At 43.2% G+C, this 22,201-nt stretch overlaps 2 protein-coding genes across 2 annotated transcripts in view; one reads left to right on the forward strand and one right to left on the reverse strand.

Moving 5' to 3' along the window:
* LOC138981854 (DNA mismatch repair protein Mlh1-like) overlaps positions 1-22,201 on the reverse strand; it is a gene marked incomplete in the record, with an annotated part of 185,759 nt that overhangs the window by 136,954 nt on the left and 26,604 nt on the right.
* LOC138983087 (adrenocorticotropic hormone receptor-like) lies at positions 2,123-11,276 on the forward strand. Its single transcript, XM_070356494.1, has 2 exons — positions 2,123-3,028; positions 10,707-11,276. The coding sequence occupies exons 1-2, from the start codon at positions 2,123-2,125 to the stop codon at positions 11,274-11,276; spliced, it is 1,476 nt and encodes a 491-aa protein (XP_070212595.1).

Consider the following 22,201-nt stretch of genomic DNA (forward strand, 5'->3'; position numbering starts at 1 on the left):
TTCAACGAGGGCAGCGAGCTCACCAAGGATAAGAGAAATCGTTATGCGGTGTCTGATTGAAAGCATACAATACTACACTCAGGACTCAGGACTCAGGAATGTTTTATTTTAGGCCATAGCCCATAAATAGGATGAAACACACAGTGATAGACAGTATGCCCAAATTTGCAACATAAAAACGTCTATAAAAATGAAATCCTCATGTGGAAAAACCGATTCATCACAGTATCAGTGTCGAAAATGTTGCACACCGATTACTCGTAAATTTGAAAATAAGCAGACTACGCTGCGCAAAAAAAACCAGGAAGAGAAACGACAGATACAGCTAAAAATAATGAGGTTGAAACACTGCGGACGTGTCTACGACTTTTTATGCAGATCCTCACTCTTCTTTGGTTCCGCCCAACCCATTATCCTAGGTTTTACGCCATTGCTAAAAACAAAGTTTCTCTGCCCGACCTCCCCCCTCCCCCCCCCCCCCCCCCCTCTCTCTCTCTCTCTTTCTGCGCAGCACTTTTTCAAAACGAGACGAGCATGCAAGCTTACTTAGAACACGAGTACACATTTCTGGCTCCTGCCGATTACAAAAAGTATCTAGGCTTGTTTACAGTGTATAAGTTTCAGGGCTCTGCGCCTGCTTTCCTTGTATCGAAGACGAACATTGTCTAGGAGGCTAGTTTGCATTCTCTGCAGCAAAAATGTTTAGGACAACAACAACAACAACAAAACTGGATTGTTTTTACCATGGGTACAGGTTTAAAAGTCCTGCGTCCACATTTGCTGCTCCAAATTGCATTAGCATGTTTTTCCGGGTGCAAAGCTTAAGTCTGTTATTTTTACGTCTAGATCTATTGTGCCGTCTTTTTACTATTTCTTTTTTTTTAAGCAACATGCATTGTTAACGAACCTAAATAGTTATTTAGAACCTAAATAGTTATTTAGTCGTTGCTTCTGTTTTGCAGCAGAACTGTGAAAGTAGAATCGGAACGAAGCGCAAGGATCTGCCCTGCCCTGCGCCATATATCTCGTCTCCCACAAACCCTCCACTTGCATCATCCCCCCCCCCCCCCCCCCCCCCCCCCCCACGGGTTCTCTTTTTCACCTACAGTTACACTTGTAAATAACAACCACGCAAGGGACCGACAAAACGATCACGTGCTGAAATCCAAGCTGTGCCTCACAAGTTGTCGATCACGAGTTGCCAGTTGGCAAACAAGTACCAGAGTTTTGTTTAACAAAACGACTAAAGTTATTCTCATATTTTGCGGTGAACCTGTTTTAAACGCCGCTGACTGAACAAAGGAAATCTTAATTCTTTTTCTTCTTCTTTCTTTAAAAACATTTTAATCACGTTTTAAATATAATACAACACAAACATACAGATATCAGAAGGTGGAAGGCTTAATTCTTATTCAAACTAAAGCTGAAGTGTTGTTTATAAACAGCACTGGCTAGCAGTTCAGGTTTTCTAAACGTGTATTTAAGCTGTTCTGGTATTTTATTTTATTTTTTTCTTCTATAACGAGTTAAGAACTAAATGAGCTAATCCCTTGACATGATTGGCGTCATCTTTCTCCTCGTTCTCCTCAATCTAATATGCTTGGTTTGTTTGTTTGTTTGTTTGTTTGCTTAACGCCCAGCCGACCACGAAGGGCCATATCAGGGCGGTGCTGCTTTGACATATAACGTGCGCCACACACAAGACAGAAGTCGCAGCACAGGCTTCATGTCTCACCCAGTCACATTATTCTGACACCGGACCAACCAGTCCTAGCACTAACCCCATAATGCCAGACGCTCGACGCCAGGCGGAGCAGCCACTAGATTGCCAATTTTAAAGTCCTAGGTATGACCCGGCCGGGGTTCGAACCCACGACCTCCCGATCACGGGGCGGACGCCTTACCACTAGGCCAACCGTGCCGGTAATATGCTTGGTCACGCCTCCAAGACCTTGTAAGGTCAAAGCGTAAATGTAGCACGTGGGTGTTGATTTTGTTTACGTGTTCATATGATTCTTTTATGATCATGAAAAGCGAGTGCAGCAAACCTAACGCTGTTTGTTTTTTTAATTGTATAAACCAACATTTTTGTCTCTTTCAACAGCACCGTCGAAGCAACAAGATGAGGGGCTGGGGTCCGAACGACAGCAGCACGGTAGCCATGGTGACCAGCCTGACCACCACGGTTGCCGTGGAGATGAGCAGCACGGCGGAGGAGGGCAACGTGTCCCTGGTGTGGCAGCAGGCCGAGGTTCTGAGCATCAGCGAGCGGGCCCGCGTGGTGCTGTCCCAGCCTGTGGCGGTCATCAGCTTGACCCTCTGCCTGCTCTCCCTGCTGGCCAACTTCTTGTCCATCCTTGCCACGCTGCTGGGGCCCAACGGTCTGGTCACGCATCTGAAGCTGGTGGTCAGCCTGGGCTTGTCCGACATGCTGCTCAGCTTCAGCACGGTCAGCGACACCCTCAACCGCATCTTCAACGCGTCGCCCACCATGTCCACCCCGCCTGACCAGAGGTTGGCTTTTGCCTGCGCCAGCACCTTCCACTTCGCTCTGCGCACCATGGCTATCGTCATCTCCCTGCTGAACCTTCTGGTCATGGCCCTGGACCACTACGTGGCCATCATGAACCCGCTGCACTACCCCACCCGCCTCAGTCGCACCACGGGCAACGTCATCATCTGCTGCATCTGGCTCGTGGCCTTCGTGACCGGCTGCTCCGTCTTCTTCGCCGACGTGGAGGAGTTCCACAAGGTGTCGCGCCACTTCAACTATTGCGAGTACGTGCAGTACTCAGACTACCAGAGCGAGTACCTGGTCTTCACCGTGGCCTTCATCTCCTTCATCGTCATCACCTACACCTACGGCAGGATTTACGTGGAGGTGCGGCGGACCTACAGGAACGGGTCGACCAACCCCATGGACTACGTCAGGAACAGGAAAGCCTTGCTCACTACGCTGCTCATCATCGGAACCTTCGTCTTCTGCTGGTTGCCCACCTGTCTCTTTCAGATTGCCTTGGTTATTCAGGTGCGAATTTTTAAGTCTTTCTCTTGGATTCAATCATTCATTTATTATCACATTTATTATATCATTTGTTTTTTCAATCGTTCATTTATTAGTATGTAATTATTTTTTTTTATTCATCTGTTCATTCATCATATCATGTATCCACACATAAACCCGTACATTGCCGACATTAAAAAATAGTCAAATATATTTAATAGAACCCCGGCTCACTGCTCTAATGTCCTTCTAACTTCACCATGTTTATACAGGTGTACATTTAAATGACCTTTTTTACGTATTTGTTTAGTTATTTATCTGTTCATGAATCCTCTGCTGACTTGGACGCCTGTCTCTCAGTTCTCCTTGTTGATCCAGGCCAGAATTGCTGTGTTTTGTGATTAACGCCTTTGGTTTTCGCTCTCGTTCGTCTTTCAAACCGCTATGCTTTTCCAAGGCAAAATTCCTATATTCCTATATGTTTAGCTCCATTGCCTTTTGTTTGGGTCTCTTCCAGATCGCCTTGTCTATCCAGATCAACATTTTTGTATATCTTGTTGGGATCCCACTGTTTTAATGTTTCCAGATCGCCTTGTCTATCCAGATCAATATTTCCGTATATCCTGTTGGGATCCTACTGTTCTAATGTTTTCAGATCGCTCTGTCGATCCGATCAGAATCCCCGTATTGCTCGTAAAGACATCCTACTGTACTCTGAATATCTCGTCTTTCAGATCAGAATTTCCGTATACCTTGTTGCGATCCTTCTGTCCTGTCACGTTTCAATATATCACTTAAGGTGATTATGAACCGGTTAATTACTACTAATTAACTAACCACACCACGATCCACTCTCGCAGTCATACAATTAAATAGAGTCAACAAAAGTATAAGTTTCAGACGCCTGTTTATGTATAAACTCGCCACCTCCCTCGAGCCTTCACTCAAAATATGTTCCTTTTACGTTCTCAACACGTAAAAAACCCGTGATCACTGACAAAATGCCAGTAGTATATAGAAAATTATAGTAACACGCTGATCCCGTGTAAATACAGTCAAATGAGAATGTTCTGTTCAAAAAGCTCTAGTTCATGCAGGGGTCACACACCCCACGTTGTCACTACTCCAATGAAATCACAGATAAGAAAAGACAACGGTGGTCAACGGGGTGCGTAAGACACGGTGCACTTAGCTTTCTTTCTGTATGCTGGTTAGCCGGTATGCTGGTTAGCCGGGTTGCTGGTTAGCCGGGTTGCTGGTTAGCCGGTTCGCTGGTTAGCCGGTCTGCTGGTTAGCCGGTCTGCTGGTTAGCCGGTCTAGCGTAGCTTCCTCAGGTCCCAGCTCCAACGTCTGCAGCTAGCAGTGCCCCGTCAAAAGGCAGCCGTGCAGCGGTTACAGGAAACCGACAGAAACGAACGAAGGCTCAAAAGCCTATGATTGTACTCTCAATGGAAGCAAAGTCCGCCTCCTCCCTGGAACAGCCTCTGTTCGTCAACAGTGACCAAAAACCTCCAGAACCCCTTGTCGAATCCTTATGCGAAAGCCATCGCCGACGAAGGAAAGTTGACGACTTGTCCTCAGCAAAGTACTGGCAGTGAGACAGGAAAAACTAGTGGAAGCTCCCCTAGAGTGCCGAATACAATATTCGGTGAAAAACCATCATACTCTAGAAACTGTGTATTAGATCCTTCCCCTTCTGCCGCTGGGTGTCAAGTGTGCCGTCCTTGTGCCTCTCTCAGACAACCTAGCCAATAACACGTGACTGACCTTGTCACAAAACCAGTCCAGCTATACACAATTCTGCCTCCCAAGCAGAAAAAAGACACGAGAAACTCAATCCCTGAAAATCCCGTGCGCGCTGTCAGCGAAAAACCGTCAGCCCTATGACAGCAGAAACCCCCACTGTGAAACTCGTGCACTACAAAACATCCGTGCTAGTTGAGCACTGTCAGCAAACTCTGCTGTAGCCCAATATCACGTACAGGCGCTTTCTATCATAATCGACCAAGAACAGGCACTCCACTGAGTGACACTTTCTTGGTCTCTGTCACCCGATCGTGACATGTCCTCATGTCTCTGTCAGATTGCCCTGTTGATCAGATCAGAATGTTCGTCTATCTTGTTGATCCTACTGTTCTAATGTGTTCATATTGCCCGTAGTTGTCTATCAGATTAAAATTTCCTAAAACAATAACTGTTAAAATCCAACTGTTTCTGTGTCTCTTTCAGATCGTCCAGTCCACCTAGAATTTCGACATGTTTTTGAGTAAGCACTCCTGTCCCAGGCAAGAATTTCTAGCTGTTCACTCAAGAAACAAGTGTTGACCTTAACGGGTTCGCGTGGTGACACGGGGGTAGGACATGGATACCGTCTCTCGGTCTGCACAAACAGTTGACCCGTGTCCGTCCTGGGCTGGATTCTAATCCGTGACCTTAAATCACGCAAAACTGTTTCAAACTATACTGAGAGAGAGAGAGAGAGATAGACCGAGAGAGAGAGAGAGAGAAAGAGAGAGAGAGAGAGAGAGAGAGAGAGAGAGAGAGAGAGAGAGAGAGAGAGAGAGGATGTCATGGGGTCGGGTCGTAGATAACGTTTGAATCGTGATGAACAGTTTCCTCATCCAGCCTCACATTACGTTGTATCCGAAAAACTGTTTCAAATCATACTCTGAGAGAGAGAGAGAGAGAGAGAGAGAGAGAGAGAGAGAGAGAGAGGAGAGAGAGAGAGAGAGAGAGAGAGAGAGAGAGAGAGAGAGAGAGAGAGAGAGAGAGAGAGAGAGAGAGAGAGATTAACGATTAACGAGTTTATTGCATTTAGGCAACATGCCCCTTGCAATGGGGGGAAAAAAACGTGGCAAAAACAACGTCAAGGACAAACATAAATGTAATACTGGTGGACTATCTAGTCCATCAGAAAAAGTAATTGTGATATTATATAATATGTACATTACAATGACGGCCATAGCCGGTTAAATAGTGTAGTTAAGTTGTCGCCTTTTCTGCTATTGTTCAGGATTTGCAATCAGCTCTTGTCTAAGTTTTAAACAATCAAAAATAAATGATGCCAGCATTTCCTGATTTTCAATATTCATTAAGTTGACAAAATTTCTAGCTCTCAAACAATTATTGAATAGAATGTTTAAAGAAAACTGTTGTCTTATATTTGAATAGGCTTGGCAGGCGAAGATGAAATGAATTTCATCCTCCTCCGCCAGACCACACAAGGGACATAATTCCAATCGTCTATTTACATTGTATCTGTGCCTGTTGCAATATAAGTCGTTTATGCCAACTCTAAATCGGACCAGAACGTCTCTATAACGTCTAATATGCAAACTTGATAAGTAATGTTCATACTGTAAAATAGTTTTGAAGCTTCGATAGGTCACAAATCGTTCACTATCAAATAACTTTGCATGCCAGTCTTGTTGATAGCAATCGAGCAAACGCTGCTTAAGCATCTTCAAAAAGCCAGTTTTATTACCGACCTGCTGCTCAATCCAAGAATAGCCAAAACCCAGGCGAAACACATGGTTTTTAATGTCACTAGCCCAAGTCTTAATCCCTCTTTCCTCTAAACGTTTAAGATGATCGTAAATTGCTCTTGGAATTCTATGGGAAGGCATTTCTAATAGTTTTAGCCAGTATTTAATTGCTTTCATAAGGGAATTAATAAAAAGTGGGTGTCTGCCCAATTCACCATATATCATGGTATTAGGCGTTTTCTGACTCACTGATAAGAGTTTCTTGCATGCATACATTTGGACCCGTTCAATTTCCGCAATTTCTTTTACACCCCATATTTCGGACGCATACAAAAGAGCAGGCTGAACTTGGAGGTCGAACAAACGCAATATCTTTTATATCATTACATTCTATTCTCCATAATGCCCGTAAAATATCCATCACTTTTTTCTTTGCTCGTGCAGCGATTTGCTCCATTGCTGTACATATTGAAAGTTTAGTTGTCAGTGTAAAGCCTAAGTAAGTGTAAGAGTTAACCACTTCTAGTAGATCACCGTTTAAATACCATTTCTCACGCGCTGCTAGGTAGCCTCCCTTGCGGAATACCATCACTTTAGTCTTACTAAGGTTGACTGACAGTCCCAGTCTACCGGAGGCCCTAGCAAGCACATTTAACTGGTTCTGCAGGCCAACAACCGTGTGTGAAACAAGGGCTAAATCATCTGCAAATAATAAAGCGAAAATTTCTTCTATTAGGTTAGATAAAGTGATGCCATGTCTTCCGTCTCTTTTTAATTCTTCAGCAACCTCGTTAACAAATAGGGCAAAAATTTTCGGTGACAATAAACAGCCTTGTTTCAGACCGATTGGTGATCCAAAGAACTCTGTATAGTCCTGACCAGCTCTGACGCAGCAGAGAACATTTTCATACATGCTCTTTAAAATTTTAAGCATTTTTCTAGACAATCCTTTCCGGCATAAGCATGCCCATAGCTTGTTTCTATTAATAGAATCGAATGCCCGACGGTAATCTATGAAAGCAACAAAAACCTTTTTATTTTGCGCTAAACTTTTCTGGATTATAGTGTAAAGTGAGAAAATGTGATCAACAGTCGAGTATCCGGCTCTAAAGCCTGCTTGTTCTTCTACAATTTGTTCAGTTTCTTCCATCCACTGCGTCAGCCGCTTGTTCAAAATGTGCGTGAATATTTTACTGACAACACTAACAAGAGAAACACCTCTATAATTTCCCGGATCGTCTGTGTCCCCTTTTTTGAAAATAGGCACAATGATGATGGACTTGAGAGAGAGAGAGAGAGAGAGAGAGAGAGAGAGAGAGAGAGAGAGAGAGAGAGAGAGAGGGAGGGGGGTCGTAGATACCGTCCGGGGTATTCGTGACCGCGACTGTAATGTTGTATACTGTTCAAAAAAAGAAACGCATAGCTTGTAATATTTGGTTAATTTAGTTATATGGCTACAAGGATATCCACCAAACTGCAGAAAATGTTTATCTGGTCGTCGACCTTTCGTCCATTGCCACAAGTGAGCTCTGCACGTGACGCATGCGTTATCAGTGGCTACAATGTCAAAATTGCTCATTTGGCATGACCACTCGTCATGCTTCAGTGTAATCTCGTGAAACTCGGGGAATATTGAGCTCTCACCATGTCTTCCAAAACCCATAAAAGCGGATTGTTCGCCACAAAGAAATCAGACGACAATTCAGCGACGAAAGATGGCCCGATTGAGCAGAGAAGACCGCCAAATTGCATTGGGTCGTTTACAAGCAGGCCAAAGTCAAAGTGCAATCGCCAGGCACTTCCACGTGTCCCAGAGCACCATTAGTAGACTGTGGGTCAGGTTTCAAGCCACTGGCTCCGTTGCTGACTTGCCACGAGCGGGAAGACCAAGGGCGACAACTGCTGCTCACGACCGCTTCATACGGCTCCGCCACCTCCGGAATTGTTTCCTGTCGGCCTCATCTTCTGTCCAGGCTCTCCCCGGGCCACACCGATTATCGGACCAGACCGTGCGGAACCGCCTGCATGAAGCTGGTTTGAGAGCTCGCAGACCTCACAGAGGAGCTGTCCTCACCCGCCGCCATCGCCAGAACCGAGTGCAGTGGGGCAACCAGCACCTTCGCTGGACCGTCCGGAATCACTGGAGACACGTGTGGTTCAGCGACGAGTCCTACTTCCTGCTCCAGCGACATGATGGTCGGAGGAGGGTCTACCGGAGAGTAAACGAACGTTACGCGCCCAACTGTGTGGATGAGGCACCCGTTCATGGTGGTGGAGGCGTCATGGTGTGGGGGGCGATCAATACCGCTGGAAGGAGCACCCTGGTGCACGTCCAAGGGCGCATAACTGCCCAGCGATACGTGGAGGAAATTCTGCGCCCACACGCCCTTCCTCTTCTGGCTGACCAGGATGCCATATTCCAGCAGGACAACGCTCGCCCGCACACAGCACGACTCACCACCCAGTTCCTCACCGACCACCATGTCCAGGTGCTTCCCTGGCCATCCATATCGCCAGACATGAACCCGATAGAACACCTCTGGGATGAATTGGACAGACGTGTGCGCAGGCGAGAAGAAGCGCCGGCAAATCACCGCGATCTATTGCAGGCACTTCAGGAGGAGTGGGACACCATCCCACAGCAAGATATTCGGCATCTGATCCAGTCCATGCCCAGAAGGTGCCGGGCAGTTGTTGCTGCTCAAGGCAGTCACACCCCCTACTGAGTTGACAGCCTCGGCACCCAATCGTATTGATTGACTGATTGATTTGAAGATGCAAATGAACTGTGTGTGCATTCAACTGTGTCCATACCAAATTTCAAACAAATAATCTAAATATTGGATTTTCTGTTAATTTTTTCGAAAAATAAAACAAATTTGGCAAGTAGCAACTATGCGTTTCTTTTTTTGAACAGTATACATCCAGAGGTGAACACAGCTGAGACACCGAAACATTGGTCATTGAACGCATTTTAAAAACGCATTGGTAACAGATTGTTCATAATGACTTAAAGAAATGTTATTCCAAATAGTGTTATAGTTTTTAGCATTAAAACGAGATCTTTGTTTATAAAGCCATATAATAGACACTGTTGTATACTATTTGTCCATTTCTATTTTGAAAATGATGAGTTTTGCATGAGTTTTGCATGAGTTTTTGTTCTTGAAAGCAAGACATAATTTTTAAAATCGCTACCACAATACCCTTTCAGAAATTCCCCTTAGCTCTTCCCATATTAGTTAAGATGTTTCAACCAAGACGTACACGTTGACGTACGTACACGTTCACATTTGAAAACAACTGCAAGGGATTAGAGTAACACATTCATGCTTTGTGAAAACACCTATGCTTCGTGAATAAAGTTCGCACTAGCTGTTAATGGATTCTAAATTACTTACTGCACATTTTTTTCGACGTCAGGTGTTAGGTTGAGACGTGCATCCTCATGCGAAACCTTTAATTTGTTTTGTTTTTCCCCTGGCTGGCTGCGTAAAGGCGTGTAAAGCTCATATCTTCCGTTTTACTACCGCTAGGAAGTTAATTTGTCGCACACACCGTATGCACCACAATTCCTAGCTACTCACCAAATTTGAGCTCAATTGACCATAGGGTACCAGAGATACAAGTCTAATTCGTGGACAAACAGAGAAAAAAAGAAACAATCAAACAAACACACAGACAAAGTGAAACCTAAACGCTGCTTTATTATATAAAGGCGGCTTAATAAAGGTGTCGAGTTTTCTTGTCACTCTTTCTCTGTTTCAGTTTCTTAAAATGTCCAGTGTACTCATTCCATTATAAATGTTGCTAATAAACCCCTTTGCCTGCTGCTCCTAAATCGCTTAATTCTCTTTCGCCCTTAGCTATCCACAAAGAGTGTCTGTGTCTCTTTCAAGTAGCCAAACCCGTCTGAATTTCACTTGTAATTTTTTGTAATGTCTGCTCTCAAGTAACTTTCAATGATCTTCTGCCAGCTCGTCTCAGCAGGACGAGAGGTAACGAGCTACAGTGGAATCTCTCTCTCTCTCTCTCTCTCTCTCTCTCTCTCTCTCTCTCTCTCTCTCTCTCTCTCTCTCTCTCTCTCTCTCTCTCTCTCTCTCTCTCTCTCTCTCTCTCTCTCTCTCTCTCTCTCTCTCTCTCTCTCTCTCTCTCTCTCTCTCTCTCCCCCCTCTCGCTTCCCTGTATGACCGTTCTACCCACGTTGAATGTTACAGGTGCACGTGGACAAGGTGGTGGTGAAGAGGATGTACGTCGCCTTCCTGCGCGCCAACCGCTACCTGAATGCCCTGCTGCTGCTCAACTCGCTGTGCGACCCCATCATCTACGCCTTCCGCCTGCGGGACGTGCAGCTGGGCTACCGCAAGCTCTTCCAGCGCTGCTTCTTCAACTGCACCCACAAGCAGCAGAGCCACAGCTTCCGCAGCAGCATGATGCGCCAGACGCAGACCGCCCTGCTGCCCACCATGGACAACCTCCACGCCCACAGCGGGGTCCACGAGTCGGACAGTCTCAGCGTCTGCAACAAGCTACCCTCCTTCTGCTGCGACGACCTGGTCAAGGAAGAACACGACCTGGTCGAGGTCACGCCTATGATCGCCTGTGTGGCGAGTCACGCCGCTCTCAACGGGAGCTGCGAGATTCACCGAGACCTGACCGAAGAGCGTGGGCTGGCGGAGAAGGAGGATGACGTGATTCTGAGCGAAGCGGGGAAAGTCTCCTCCAGTCTTTTGAACAAGACTGGTAACGGCGAAGTGTGCTCCAGAAATCAGTCGTCTAATGTGTGACGCTGACAGCTTGGGGGATTTTGCTCGCATGTTTTGCTTTCTTAAGCGCGACAAAATGTCCCCGCCCCCAAAAAAATAAACAGCTGTGTCAAAGTAGACAGGCTACGACGGCAGCCTTAACAGAAGACCTACTTCAGTCCCTTGAAAACGCCTTGTTTTGGTTGTGCTAGGCTAAGACGAGAGTCTCAGAAGAAGGCCTACCACAGTCCCTTGAACTGTAGCGGTTGTGCTCACATAATCAGTCCTCTGATGTCTTGCCTTGACCACGATAGCCTGGAGCCTTCAGTGTCCCTTCTCGGTTATAAGCAAGACGCTAAACGCGCGACCGAATGCTAAAAAGGAAAAGAAAACAAACGCATGTGCCGCTATAGTAGAACATACGATCAAAGAACGCCTTTGATCCTACATAGCAGGTGGTGTGTTATGATAGGTACACTGCGGTATAGATATTAGAAAAGGTGTCCTTTACAGGGCGACGGCCTCTCACGGTGCAAGTAGCACTGCAAGAGAAGACCTTGTACAAGGCTTGTAACAGGGCGCAGTGTTCGGGGAATTGTTCGTTTACTGACAGCTTAGAGTTTTTCGTAATTTTATTTTGTTTCGTTCTTTTAGAAGCAAGTCCCCATAGTGCAGCAAAAGTAAGAAAAAACACCACACACAAAAATAAAATAACAACCAAAAACACACACACAAACAAATTGCAACAACGACAACAACAACGACAACAACAACAATAACAACAACAACAACAACAACAACAACAACAACAACAACAACAACAACAAAAACGACGGGTTTTGCCAACAGACTTCCTACGACAGCAACCGTAACACAAGGCTATACATGCAAGAACAATGGGACCAACAGTTCCCATGGTCTGACACAAACCTAATCGGGCAAAAGCTGTGACACGGCACCCTTATTAGTCTCTTCTCAAGAGGAGCACACAAAGGCAGCGGTCGATCGTCAACCCTTCAACTATCTGACACAACTCACAAGTAGCCCTGGAAAATACTGCAGGCGTGGATAAAGAAGCAGAAACATCCCCAAGCGACTTGATTTAATCTTGGCGTGAACTGACCGGAACTAAAGCAAACCATGACGGACATACGGAACCAATCCAAAGCATGATTGAAATGTTCAACCCGAGTTCCTCTGCAAAGTCTTAATCTCCGTACATTTCCCTGCACTATTGTAAGCTCGACATTTCTGTGTCAATGAAATTACCCCAAACCTTATCACACGACGGCACATTTGTCTATACTCATTTCATCCCTTCGCACCCCGAAACCTGATGATGAACCACCAGTAAGAACTAGACGTCGTCTTGTACCTTAGTACGGTACAATCGATAAAGTCGCAGAGTTTTGCCGTATCGACTCACAAATCTTCGGGAAAATGTGGTCACTGAGTCTTTATTTCAACATCCCACAATCAATGGGAACTGTGAGACTCGCAACCAGTCAGAATTTGAGCTGATGAACAAAATCGGAGATTAGTTTCCCTGCAGCCTGGCGTGACAGGCACTACCTGCACCCAATCAGTGTCCCAGCCCTCCTCGCTCGGTTGCCCGCAGAATAGCTAGGGGACTATTATATAGTATTACTTTGGGAGGCTCAGACCCTCTTCATGGACTGCAACTTGCGTGGACAAATTGAAATGTATTGATTGGGCATTGGATTTGCCTTCTTTGACGTCAGAGGCCGACTAACACTCATATTTGAATTATTCTCCACAGCTGGGTACCAGTTGAAACCATATTACGCGGGTGGTATTTCTTTATTTAACCGGGACATTTTAACCACACAAATTGATTTCATTAATAATACTGTTTCCAAATATATCCTTGGCCTGAAGAGAAAAAATTAAAAATACTTGCACATTTTGATTGTCTACGTGCTGTACATCACAAGCATTTCAAAATACATCATTCGCGTAACATGGAAACCAGAGGAATTGACATGGATAATACAACATTTAAAAAAAAAAATGTATACTTTGTTTTTGTTGAATGTATGCATCATTATATCTAACTGGAGTATTCATGACCAAAGTAAAGAGAATACATTCTACTTGCCGTTTTACTTTATTTGGTGTTTAACGTCGTTTTCAACCACGAAGGTTATATCGCGACGGGGAAAGGGGGGGGGATGGGATAGAGCCACTTGTTAATTGTTTCTTGTTCACAAAAGCACTAATCAAAAAATTGCTCCAGGGGCTTGCAACGTAGTACAATATATGACCTTACTGGGAGAATGCAAGTTTCCAGTACAAAGGACTTAACATTTCTTACGAACTGCGTGACTAAAATCTTTACAAACATTGACTATATTCTATACAAGAAACACTTAACAAGGGTAAAAGGAGAAACAGAATCCGTTAGTCGCCTCTTACGACATGTTGGGGAGCATCGGGTAAATTCTTCCCCCTAACCCGCGGGGGGTATTACAATACAATACAATACAATACAATAACTTTATTAATCTCTAAAAGAGAAATTACATTGCTGAGCGTTTGTGTCCGTAATAATAACATACATAAAACATTCAAAATAAACATTTGTTCTTTGTCCTGAGAAAATATAGCACATTGGTTATCACATAAGAAAGTATATTAAAAATAAATTAACATGCATTCACCATCAACAATGCACAAAAGAAAGTCAGCACCTTGCCGGTTATCACATATTGTCTAAGATTAAGAGAGTAGAATGCAAAACAAAATCAACAATACTGAAACAATACAGAACACTGACCCCGTGCATCAGAGCGACAACACCAGCATCTACCGCCCCACCTGAGAATTGAAGATGTGAATTGCAGATGGAATGAACGAATTTCTGTAGCGTGTGGATCTTGCGGTTGGTTGTCTGAATCTGTTGCTCCTGTCTGTCCGTCTACTGTCAAATTCCGGTCTGAGTGGGTGCGAGTCGTCAGCCAAAATCTTCTGTACCTTGTCAGTCAGTCGTCGTTCATGTGTTGATGTGAAATTGTCCTGCTTCCTCCCAACCACCCCACTTGCTTTCCTGATGAATTTATCTAATCTATCCCTGTCTTGCTTGTTGATGTTGCCACCCCAACACACGGAGCCAAAGTACAACACACTATTGCACGTTGAAGTGTAAAACATCTGAAGGATTTCTTGTCTGATGTTAAAAGACCTGAGTTTTCTCAAAAAGTACAGGCGAGAGTGGAGTTTCTTCACAAGGGCATCAGAGTTTGGTTTCCATGTCAACTTATTGTCTATAATCACCCCCAAATACTTATACTGCTCTACCTTCTCTACGACCTCCCCCTTGATCACTATCTCCCTGTGTACATGTTCCCCCCTCCTGTTGTCCATTATCATTTCCTTTGTCTTCCCCACATTAAGCTCTAAATAGTTGTTTTCACACCACCCCACAAACCTATCTACCTCCTGCCTGTAGTCAGAGTCGTCGTCAACAGTCAGCAGTCCGGTCAGTCCAGTGTCGTCAGCAAACTTGGTTATGGGGCAGGAGTCACTAGAACTTCTGAAATCTGCTGTGTAGAGAGAAAAAAGAAAAGGTGAGAGTACTGTGCCTTGTGGTGCCCCTGTGTTTGTGCAGATTGTGTCTGAAACTGATTGCCCCCCCACCCTAACATACTGTGGCCTGTTTGTCAGGTAGTCCATAACCCAGAGGATGGTGGCTGCTGGGACATTCATGCTAAAAAGCTTCTCCGCCATTAAATTGCCGTTGAATATACATCATAATCATTAACAAGTCGCGTAAGGCGAAATTACTACATTTAGTCAAGCTGTGGAACTCACACAATGAAACTGAACGTAGTCCGCCGCTAGTGCAAAAGGCAGTGTAAGTGACGAGCCTGGTTGGCGTGGTAGCGGTTGCGCTGTGCTTCATAGCACACTTTACTGTACCTCTCTTCGTTTTAACTTTCTGAGCGTGTTTTGAATCCAAACATATCATATCTATATGTTTTTGGAATCAGGAACCGACAAGGAATAAGATGAAATAGTTTTTAAAACGATTTCGGAAACTTAATTTTAATCATAATTTTTATATTTTTAATTTTCAGAGCTTGTTTTTAATCCAAATATAACATATTTATATGTTTTTGGAATCAGAAAATAATGAAGAATAAGATGAACGTAAATTTGGATCGTTTTATAAAAAAACAATTTTTTGATTTTTAATGACCAAAGTCATTAATTAATTTTTAAGCCACCAAGCTGAAATGCAATACGGAAGTCCGGCCTTCGTCGAAGATTGCTTGGCCAAAATTTCAATCAATTTGATTGAAAAATGAGGGTGTGACAGTGCCGCCTCAACTTTTACAAAAAGCCGGATATGACGTCATCAATATAAGATGTTTGATGGGTTGTTGACAGACCAGCTTTTTTGTTGTCCGAGGGGGAGCATATCGTCTTTTGTTTCATGGTGTTTTTGTTGTTGTTGTTGATATTTGGCAACATATATAGCTATTCTGATAAACACGTGGGGGAATTCGGGGGCTGTGATTGGATGGTCTCTTCCGATCATCAAAGCATAATGCGGCGGAAGTCGGCCATTTTACTCAATATCCAAAAGCATATTGTCGTAAACAAAGACGCATGGTTCCGGTTTCTTCCACGTGTATAAAGTACACGCATACCTCGCCAGGTTTGTTTCTGTGACTAATCGACAGACGATGCCATTTGCTTTGTGTGTGTTTTTGTTGTTGCTTACTGTACATGACATACATTACGTGTAAAATCCAGTTCTTTAACAGGCAACAAACCTTGCACATTTCCAGAAGCTGCAATCTGAAGCGACCTACCTCTGATTCTAGCAGACGATCTGATCATCTCTCCAATGTTTAACACACAATCAGCAAACTCTCCTGTCACATAGAACGTCCATTGTATAGTGCAATGTTGAAATGAAGTTACCGGTCTGAAACATTTAGTCGTTTCTTTTGAGACAATCCTTGTTCTCTTATCATCTACAGATTTACCGCAGTCTTCACCACGCGAATTCCCAACAGAAGTCAGACTTTCGAACATACAATATACGTAGGCAAGCATGATACGTCATGACGTCATATGATTCCTAGCATATTGACGTAATGCTAAACATCCGGTTATCTCGAGTTTTCTCCGTAATACATGTCTGTGGGTTTTTCAATGTTCGGTTATTTCCGTGGCTTCATGCGGAAAGGGAACCGTCGTCTGCAATCAACGACATGGACCATTCTGGTACTTGTTGCTGACAAAAACATGATTTTAACACAGAATTTAATGTCAGAATAGCTATATAAACGCTATTGTGTTTTCATCGTAGCAATAGGGTCCGATATTTAGACTCGAACAAGTATAATGCGACTCGTCTTCGACTCGTCGGCATTATACTTGTCTCGTCTAAATATCGGGCCCTATTGCTACGCTGAAAACACAATAGCTGGTAATATAGTTGGATTGGATTGGATTGGATTGGATAAGATTTACAGTCCAGTGAGGTTACCCTCATGGAAATTCGGGCTGCTTTCTCCCCGGGGAAAGCGAGCTGCCATACATACGGCGCTACCCATATTTTTTTTTTCCTGCATGCGTGTATTCATGTTTCCTGAGACTTAATGCCGTGTGAGATGGAATTTTTTTACTTTATTCCAAGTCCCACGGGTATTTGATGGACATTTTTATCTATGCCTATACAATTTTGCCAGGAAAGACCCTTTTGTCAATCGTGGGATCTTTAACGTGCACACCCCAATGTAGTGTACACGAAGGGACCTCGGTTTTTCGTCTCATCCGAAAGACTAGCACTTGAACCCACCACCTAGGTTAGGAAAGGGGGGAGAAAATTGCCTCCTGACCCAGGCCTGAACACGCAACCTCTCGCTTCCGAGCGCAAGTGCGTTACCACTCGGCCACCCAGTTGTGAATATACGTGTCAAATGACATAACCGTGGCGAATTATAAATTGAATGTTTAAATGACAGTTTTCTCTACAAACCTCCAGAATCCCCCCTAGTGTAATCAAAATCGTGTATGAAGACACTGACACTTAAATATGAATCCAAGGTTTAAGTCTTGTATAACGACACTCGTCCTTCTAAAACAAAGGTTTAAGTCTAGTGTTATACACTGGTCCCTGTAAAACAAAGGTTTAAGTCTAGTGTTATACACTGGTCCGTGCAAAACAAAGGTTTAAGTCTAGTGTTATACACTGGTCCGTGTAAAACAAAGGTATAAATCTAGTGTTATACACTGGTCCCAGTAAAACAAAGGTTTAAGTCTAGTGTTATACACTGGTCCCTGTAAAACAAAGGTTTAAGACTAGTAGTAGACTGTATGGAATAAGGAGTAAATATATGGAATAAGGAGTAAATAATGATCGACCGGCGATTGGATACAAGCTCCTGTGGTTTTAACATAGAGGGGAGAATCGAGACGAGGGTCGTGGTGTGTGTGTGTGTGTGTGTGTGTGTGTGTGTGTGTGTGTGTGTGTGTGTGTAGAGCGATTCAGAGTAAACTACTGGACCGATCTTTATGAAATTTTTCATGAGAGTTCCTGGGTATGATATCCCCAGACTTTTTTTTCTTTTTTTCGATAAATGACTTTGATGACGTCATATCCGGCATTTTGTAAAAGTTGAGGCGGCACTGTCACACCCTCATTTTTCAATCAAATTGATTGAAATTTTGGCCAAGCAATCTTCGACGAAGGCCGGACTTTGGTATTGCATTTCAGCTTGGAGGCTTAAAAATTAATTAATGACTTTGGTCATTAAAAATCTGAAAATTGTAATTAAAATCATTTTTTTATAAAACGATCCAAAATTACGTTTATCGTATTCTTCATCATTTTCTGATTCCAAAAACATATAAATATGTTATATTCGGATTAAAAACAAGCTCTGAAAATTAAAAATATAAAAATTATGATTAAAATCAAATTTTCGAAATCGATTTAAAAACAATTTCATCTTATTCCTTGTCCGTTCCTGATTCCAAAAACATATAGATATGATATGTTTGGATTAAAAACACGTTCAGAGAGTTAAAAAGAATAGAGATATAGAAAAGCGTGCTATCCTCCTCAGCGCAACCGCTACCGCGCTTTTCTGGATGGTTAATTTCACTGCCTTTGCCACGAGCGGTGGACAGACGATGCTACGAGTGTACGGTCTTGCGGAAAAAATGCAATGCGTTCAATTTCATTCTGTGAGTTCGACTGAGCTTGACTAAATGTTGTATTTTCGCCTTACGCGACTTGTTACATTTAGTCAAGTTTTGACTAAATGTTTTAACGTAGAGGGGGGAATCGAGACGAGGGTCGTGGTGTATGTGTGTGTATGTGTGTGTGTGTGTAGAGCGATTCAGAGTAAACTACTGGACCGATCTTCATGAAATTTTACATGAGAGTTGCTGGGTATGATATCCCCAGACATTGTTTTCTTTTTTTATATATAAATGTCTTTGATGACGTCATATCCGGCTTTTTGTAAAAGTTTAGGCGGCACTGTCACGCTCTCATTTTTCGATCAAATGGATTGAAATTTTGGTCAAGCAATCTTCGGCAAAGGCTGGACTTTGGTACTGCATTTCAGCTTGGAGGTTTAAAAAGTAATTAACGAATTTGGTCATTAAAAATCTGAAAATTGTAATTAAAAAAAAAAATTTAAATGTCAATTTACGTTCATCTTATTCTTCATCATTTTCTGATTCCAAAAACATATAAATATGTTATATTCGGATTAAAAACAAGCTCTGAAAATTAAAAATATAAAAATTATGATTAAAATAAAATGTCCGAAATCGATTTAAAAACAATTTCATCTTATTCCTTGTCGGTTTCTGATTCCAAAAACATATAGATATGATATGTTTGGATTAAAAACACCCTCAGAAAGTTAAAACGAAGATAGGTACAGAAAAGCGTGCTATCCCGCTCAGCGCGACCATTACCGCACTATTCTGGCTTGTCGATTTCACTGCCTTTGCCACGAGCGATGGACTGACGAAACTACGAGTATGCGGTCTTGGTGAAAAAATGCAGTGCGTTCAGTTTCATTCTGTGAGTTCGACAGCTACTTGACTAAATGTTGTATTTTCGCCTTACGCGACTTGTTCAGGATTGTGGTCGCTCTCTTTTACACGCTAGATCAGCCTGACTGCGCGACGGATTTGAACGAAATGTGTATGAACTGTTAGGTAAGACACCAAATAAACTTTCGGATGTAAAAAATGTAAAATATCATTCAGTTTAAGTCACTGTTTCGACGGTTAAAAGTGAATCATGCCGTCGGCGTGGTCACGGACCTGTGACGTCATACCCAAATATTACTCAGATTCCAGAAACACATTTTTGAGCAGAAGAAAGACTGATCTTCAAATACACGTGTATTTCTGACCAAAAAACTGCTGTTTAACATCTGGGCTATACCACTGAAAAAATATCCTTAACTTTTTGTGCTCAGTGTATGTGTGGAGGTTCACAAGCTGGTCAACACAGGAAGGCATGTATCTTTAACTACGATCAAGTGTTGATCTTATTATTTTTCTTCTGCGTTCAATGGGCAGAAACACTTGCACGAGTGGGATTTTACGTGTATGACCGTTTTTTACCGCGTCATTTAGGCTGCTGTAATATGCCGCTTTCGGGGGATGTATGCTTGGTAGTTTCGTGTTTCTATAACCCACCGAACTCTGACATGGATTACAGGATCTTGTCTGTGCGCACTTGGTTTTGTGCTTGCGTAAACACACGAAGGGGGATAAGGCATTATAGCAGGTCTGCACATAAGTCGACCTAGGAGATCGAACAAATCCCACTGCACCAGGCACGCCCGGGATTCGAACCCACGACCTTCCGTATAGGAGCCCGGTGTAACACGAAATTTTTACTCCACGAAAAAGTTACTCCGGAGTAAATATTTCGTACGAAATTCTTACTCCGAGTACACTTTTCGTACGAGAAAAGAACTCCCCAAGGCACGAAAAAATTACTCCCTCCACGAAATTTTTACTCCCCATTTATTTTACTTCCAGTAAACATCTCGTACGCAAAAATGGGATTCGGGCGAAGGGATAATGCCAATAAGTGATCTCGCGCACACGAATGTCGCGCTACCCTCCCTCCACCCCTTCCACCAAGAAGACTAACAGGGGACAAGGGAGTAAACATTTCGTACACCTGGCATGGGAAGTTAAATGTGTTTGGGTGAAGTAATTTATTCGTTATTTATTCGTCAGGGGAGTAACATTTTTGTACGAAATGTTTACTCGGAACTCACCTGTCTTGGGGAGTAATTTTCTCGTGAAATGGGGGAGTGCTTTTTTCGTAAAGGGAGTAACTTTTTCGTACTAAATGTTTACTCCGGAGTAAAAATCTCGTGGGAGTAATTTTCTCGTGTTACACCGGCGTCTTATCCCCAAGGCCACTGCGCCCGTCGGCATGTATCTTTAAATACGTTCAATAGTTGATAAATCAGGTCTATCCAGTCGTTGCAATGTCCACATACTCCTAATATCCCAGTTAGTATTGCAGAAGCACCGGAATCTAACGATCGCTCTGCTGTAATGGGTCGTTAATTTTTCCCCTCCGTGTCTCCGACGTCAGTCCGCTTTTCTCATGATCTTCGAGATTGCTAAAAACTTGACATCCTGAAACGTATCCTTCAATGATTCGGCAATTAGAATGTAAAGCAAGTGTATAATATGTGTGGTTGGTTACATCAAAGTTATAAAGACCGGGAAGAAAAGAGAGAGAGAGAGAGAGAGAGAGAGAGAGAGAGAGAGACAGACAGACAGACAGACAAACAGAGAGACAGAGACAGACAGACAGACAGACAGACAGATAGACAGACAGACAGAGTTACTGCTCGAGTCTGTCATCGCACCAAAAAGACGGAATCTCATTAATGGGTCAATCTAAACGACCTTGCTTTCACTGTCATGAATAATCATAAAAATGTCAAGTTTCACGCTCAAGACTCTTGATTCATCGTACACTGTGTACGTATACAGATGATAGATGAGTCACACAGAACGGGTACCACACCAGAAAGTGCCAAGCGCAGGTAATCTTTCTTCACTTTTCAAGTTTGCTCAATCGTGTACAAAGCTAAAAATGTCCTTTTTCCATTTACATTTGTATGGTATTTTGCACTGTTCATCCATGTCGTACACATGCTAATGAAAATATACACTAGCTCACATCAGCACGTGTTTTTACGTCTTGTTATCAAAACGGTGCACATTTGGACAAAAGCGTCCAGATAAAAAGACATTGCACGAACGCGACGACAATATAAGATCCCATTTGGTGTTAGTACATTTGTGCTCTTTTCCTTGTCTGCTGTAAATTGTTTCTGTGAACAGCATCCATATTGTGGCACATGAATTTATTGTCACGTCGTTAAACATGTTTCCCTTATATTTGAGTAATCGTGTTGACCATCACAGATCTGTAGGGCCTACAAGCTGTTACACAATGAGAGCGTCCTTCCACTACACACATACAAAAGTCGACAGCCTTCCTACGTTCAGTGCGTAGTCGGAATTCTTTGCTCAATTAATGTTGCATGCGGACACTAGTGTTATGAAATGTTATTCAACAACAAATGTCACCCACTGCACAGAGAGAAGCTAAGCTGTTCAATTTTGGTAAGTGTTCAAACAGAAAAATGCTCTTATCCTCTGAAACATCCTGATCTGATCCACAGATCTGTGGTGACTGACATGATGGGTAATATGACGCTTGACGCTTTGACACTTTAATGTCAGTAGCTAATAAAAGCCTTATAGACAAGGTAAAACAACAATTTCTGCATCATTCATAAAAGGGGTAAAAGGACGAATGAACAAAACATTAATAACAACAAAAACATAGCAAACTAGTTTATGAGTACGAACAAACAAACACACCGACACGAAAGCCATAGGTAAACAAAAATATCTAAGAC

This window comes from Littorina saxatilis, linkage group LG12 (assembly GCF_037325665.1).
Source record: "Littorina saxatilis isolate snail1 linkage group LG12, US_GU_Lsax_2.0, whole genome shotgun sequence".
In the NCBI taxonomy this organism is placed as follows: Eukaryota; Metazoa; Mollusca; class Gastropoda; order Littorinimorpha; family Littorinidae; genus Littorina; species Littorina saxatilis.

Coding starts and splice junctions, on each gene's coding strand:
- LOC138983087 (XM_070356494.1), top strand. CDS start 2,123: ATGAGGGGCTGGGGTCCGAACGACAGCAGCACGGTAGCCATGGTGACC. Junction 3,029..10,706: donor AGATTGCCTTGGTTATTCAG/GTGCGAATTTTT, acceptor TGAATGTTACAG/GTGCACGTGGACAAGGTGGT.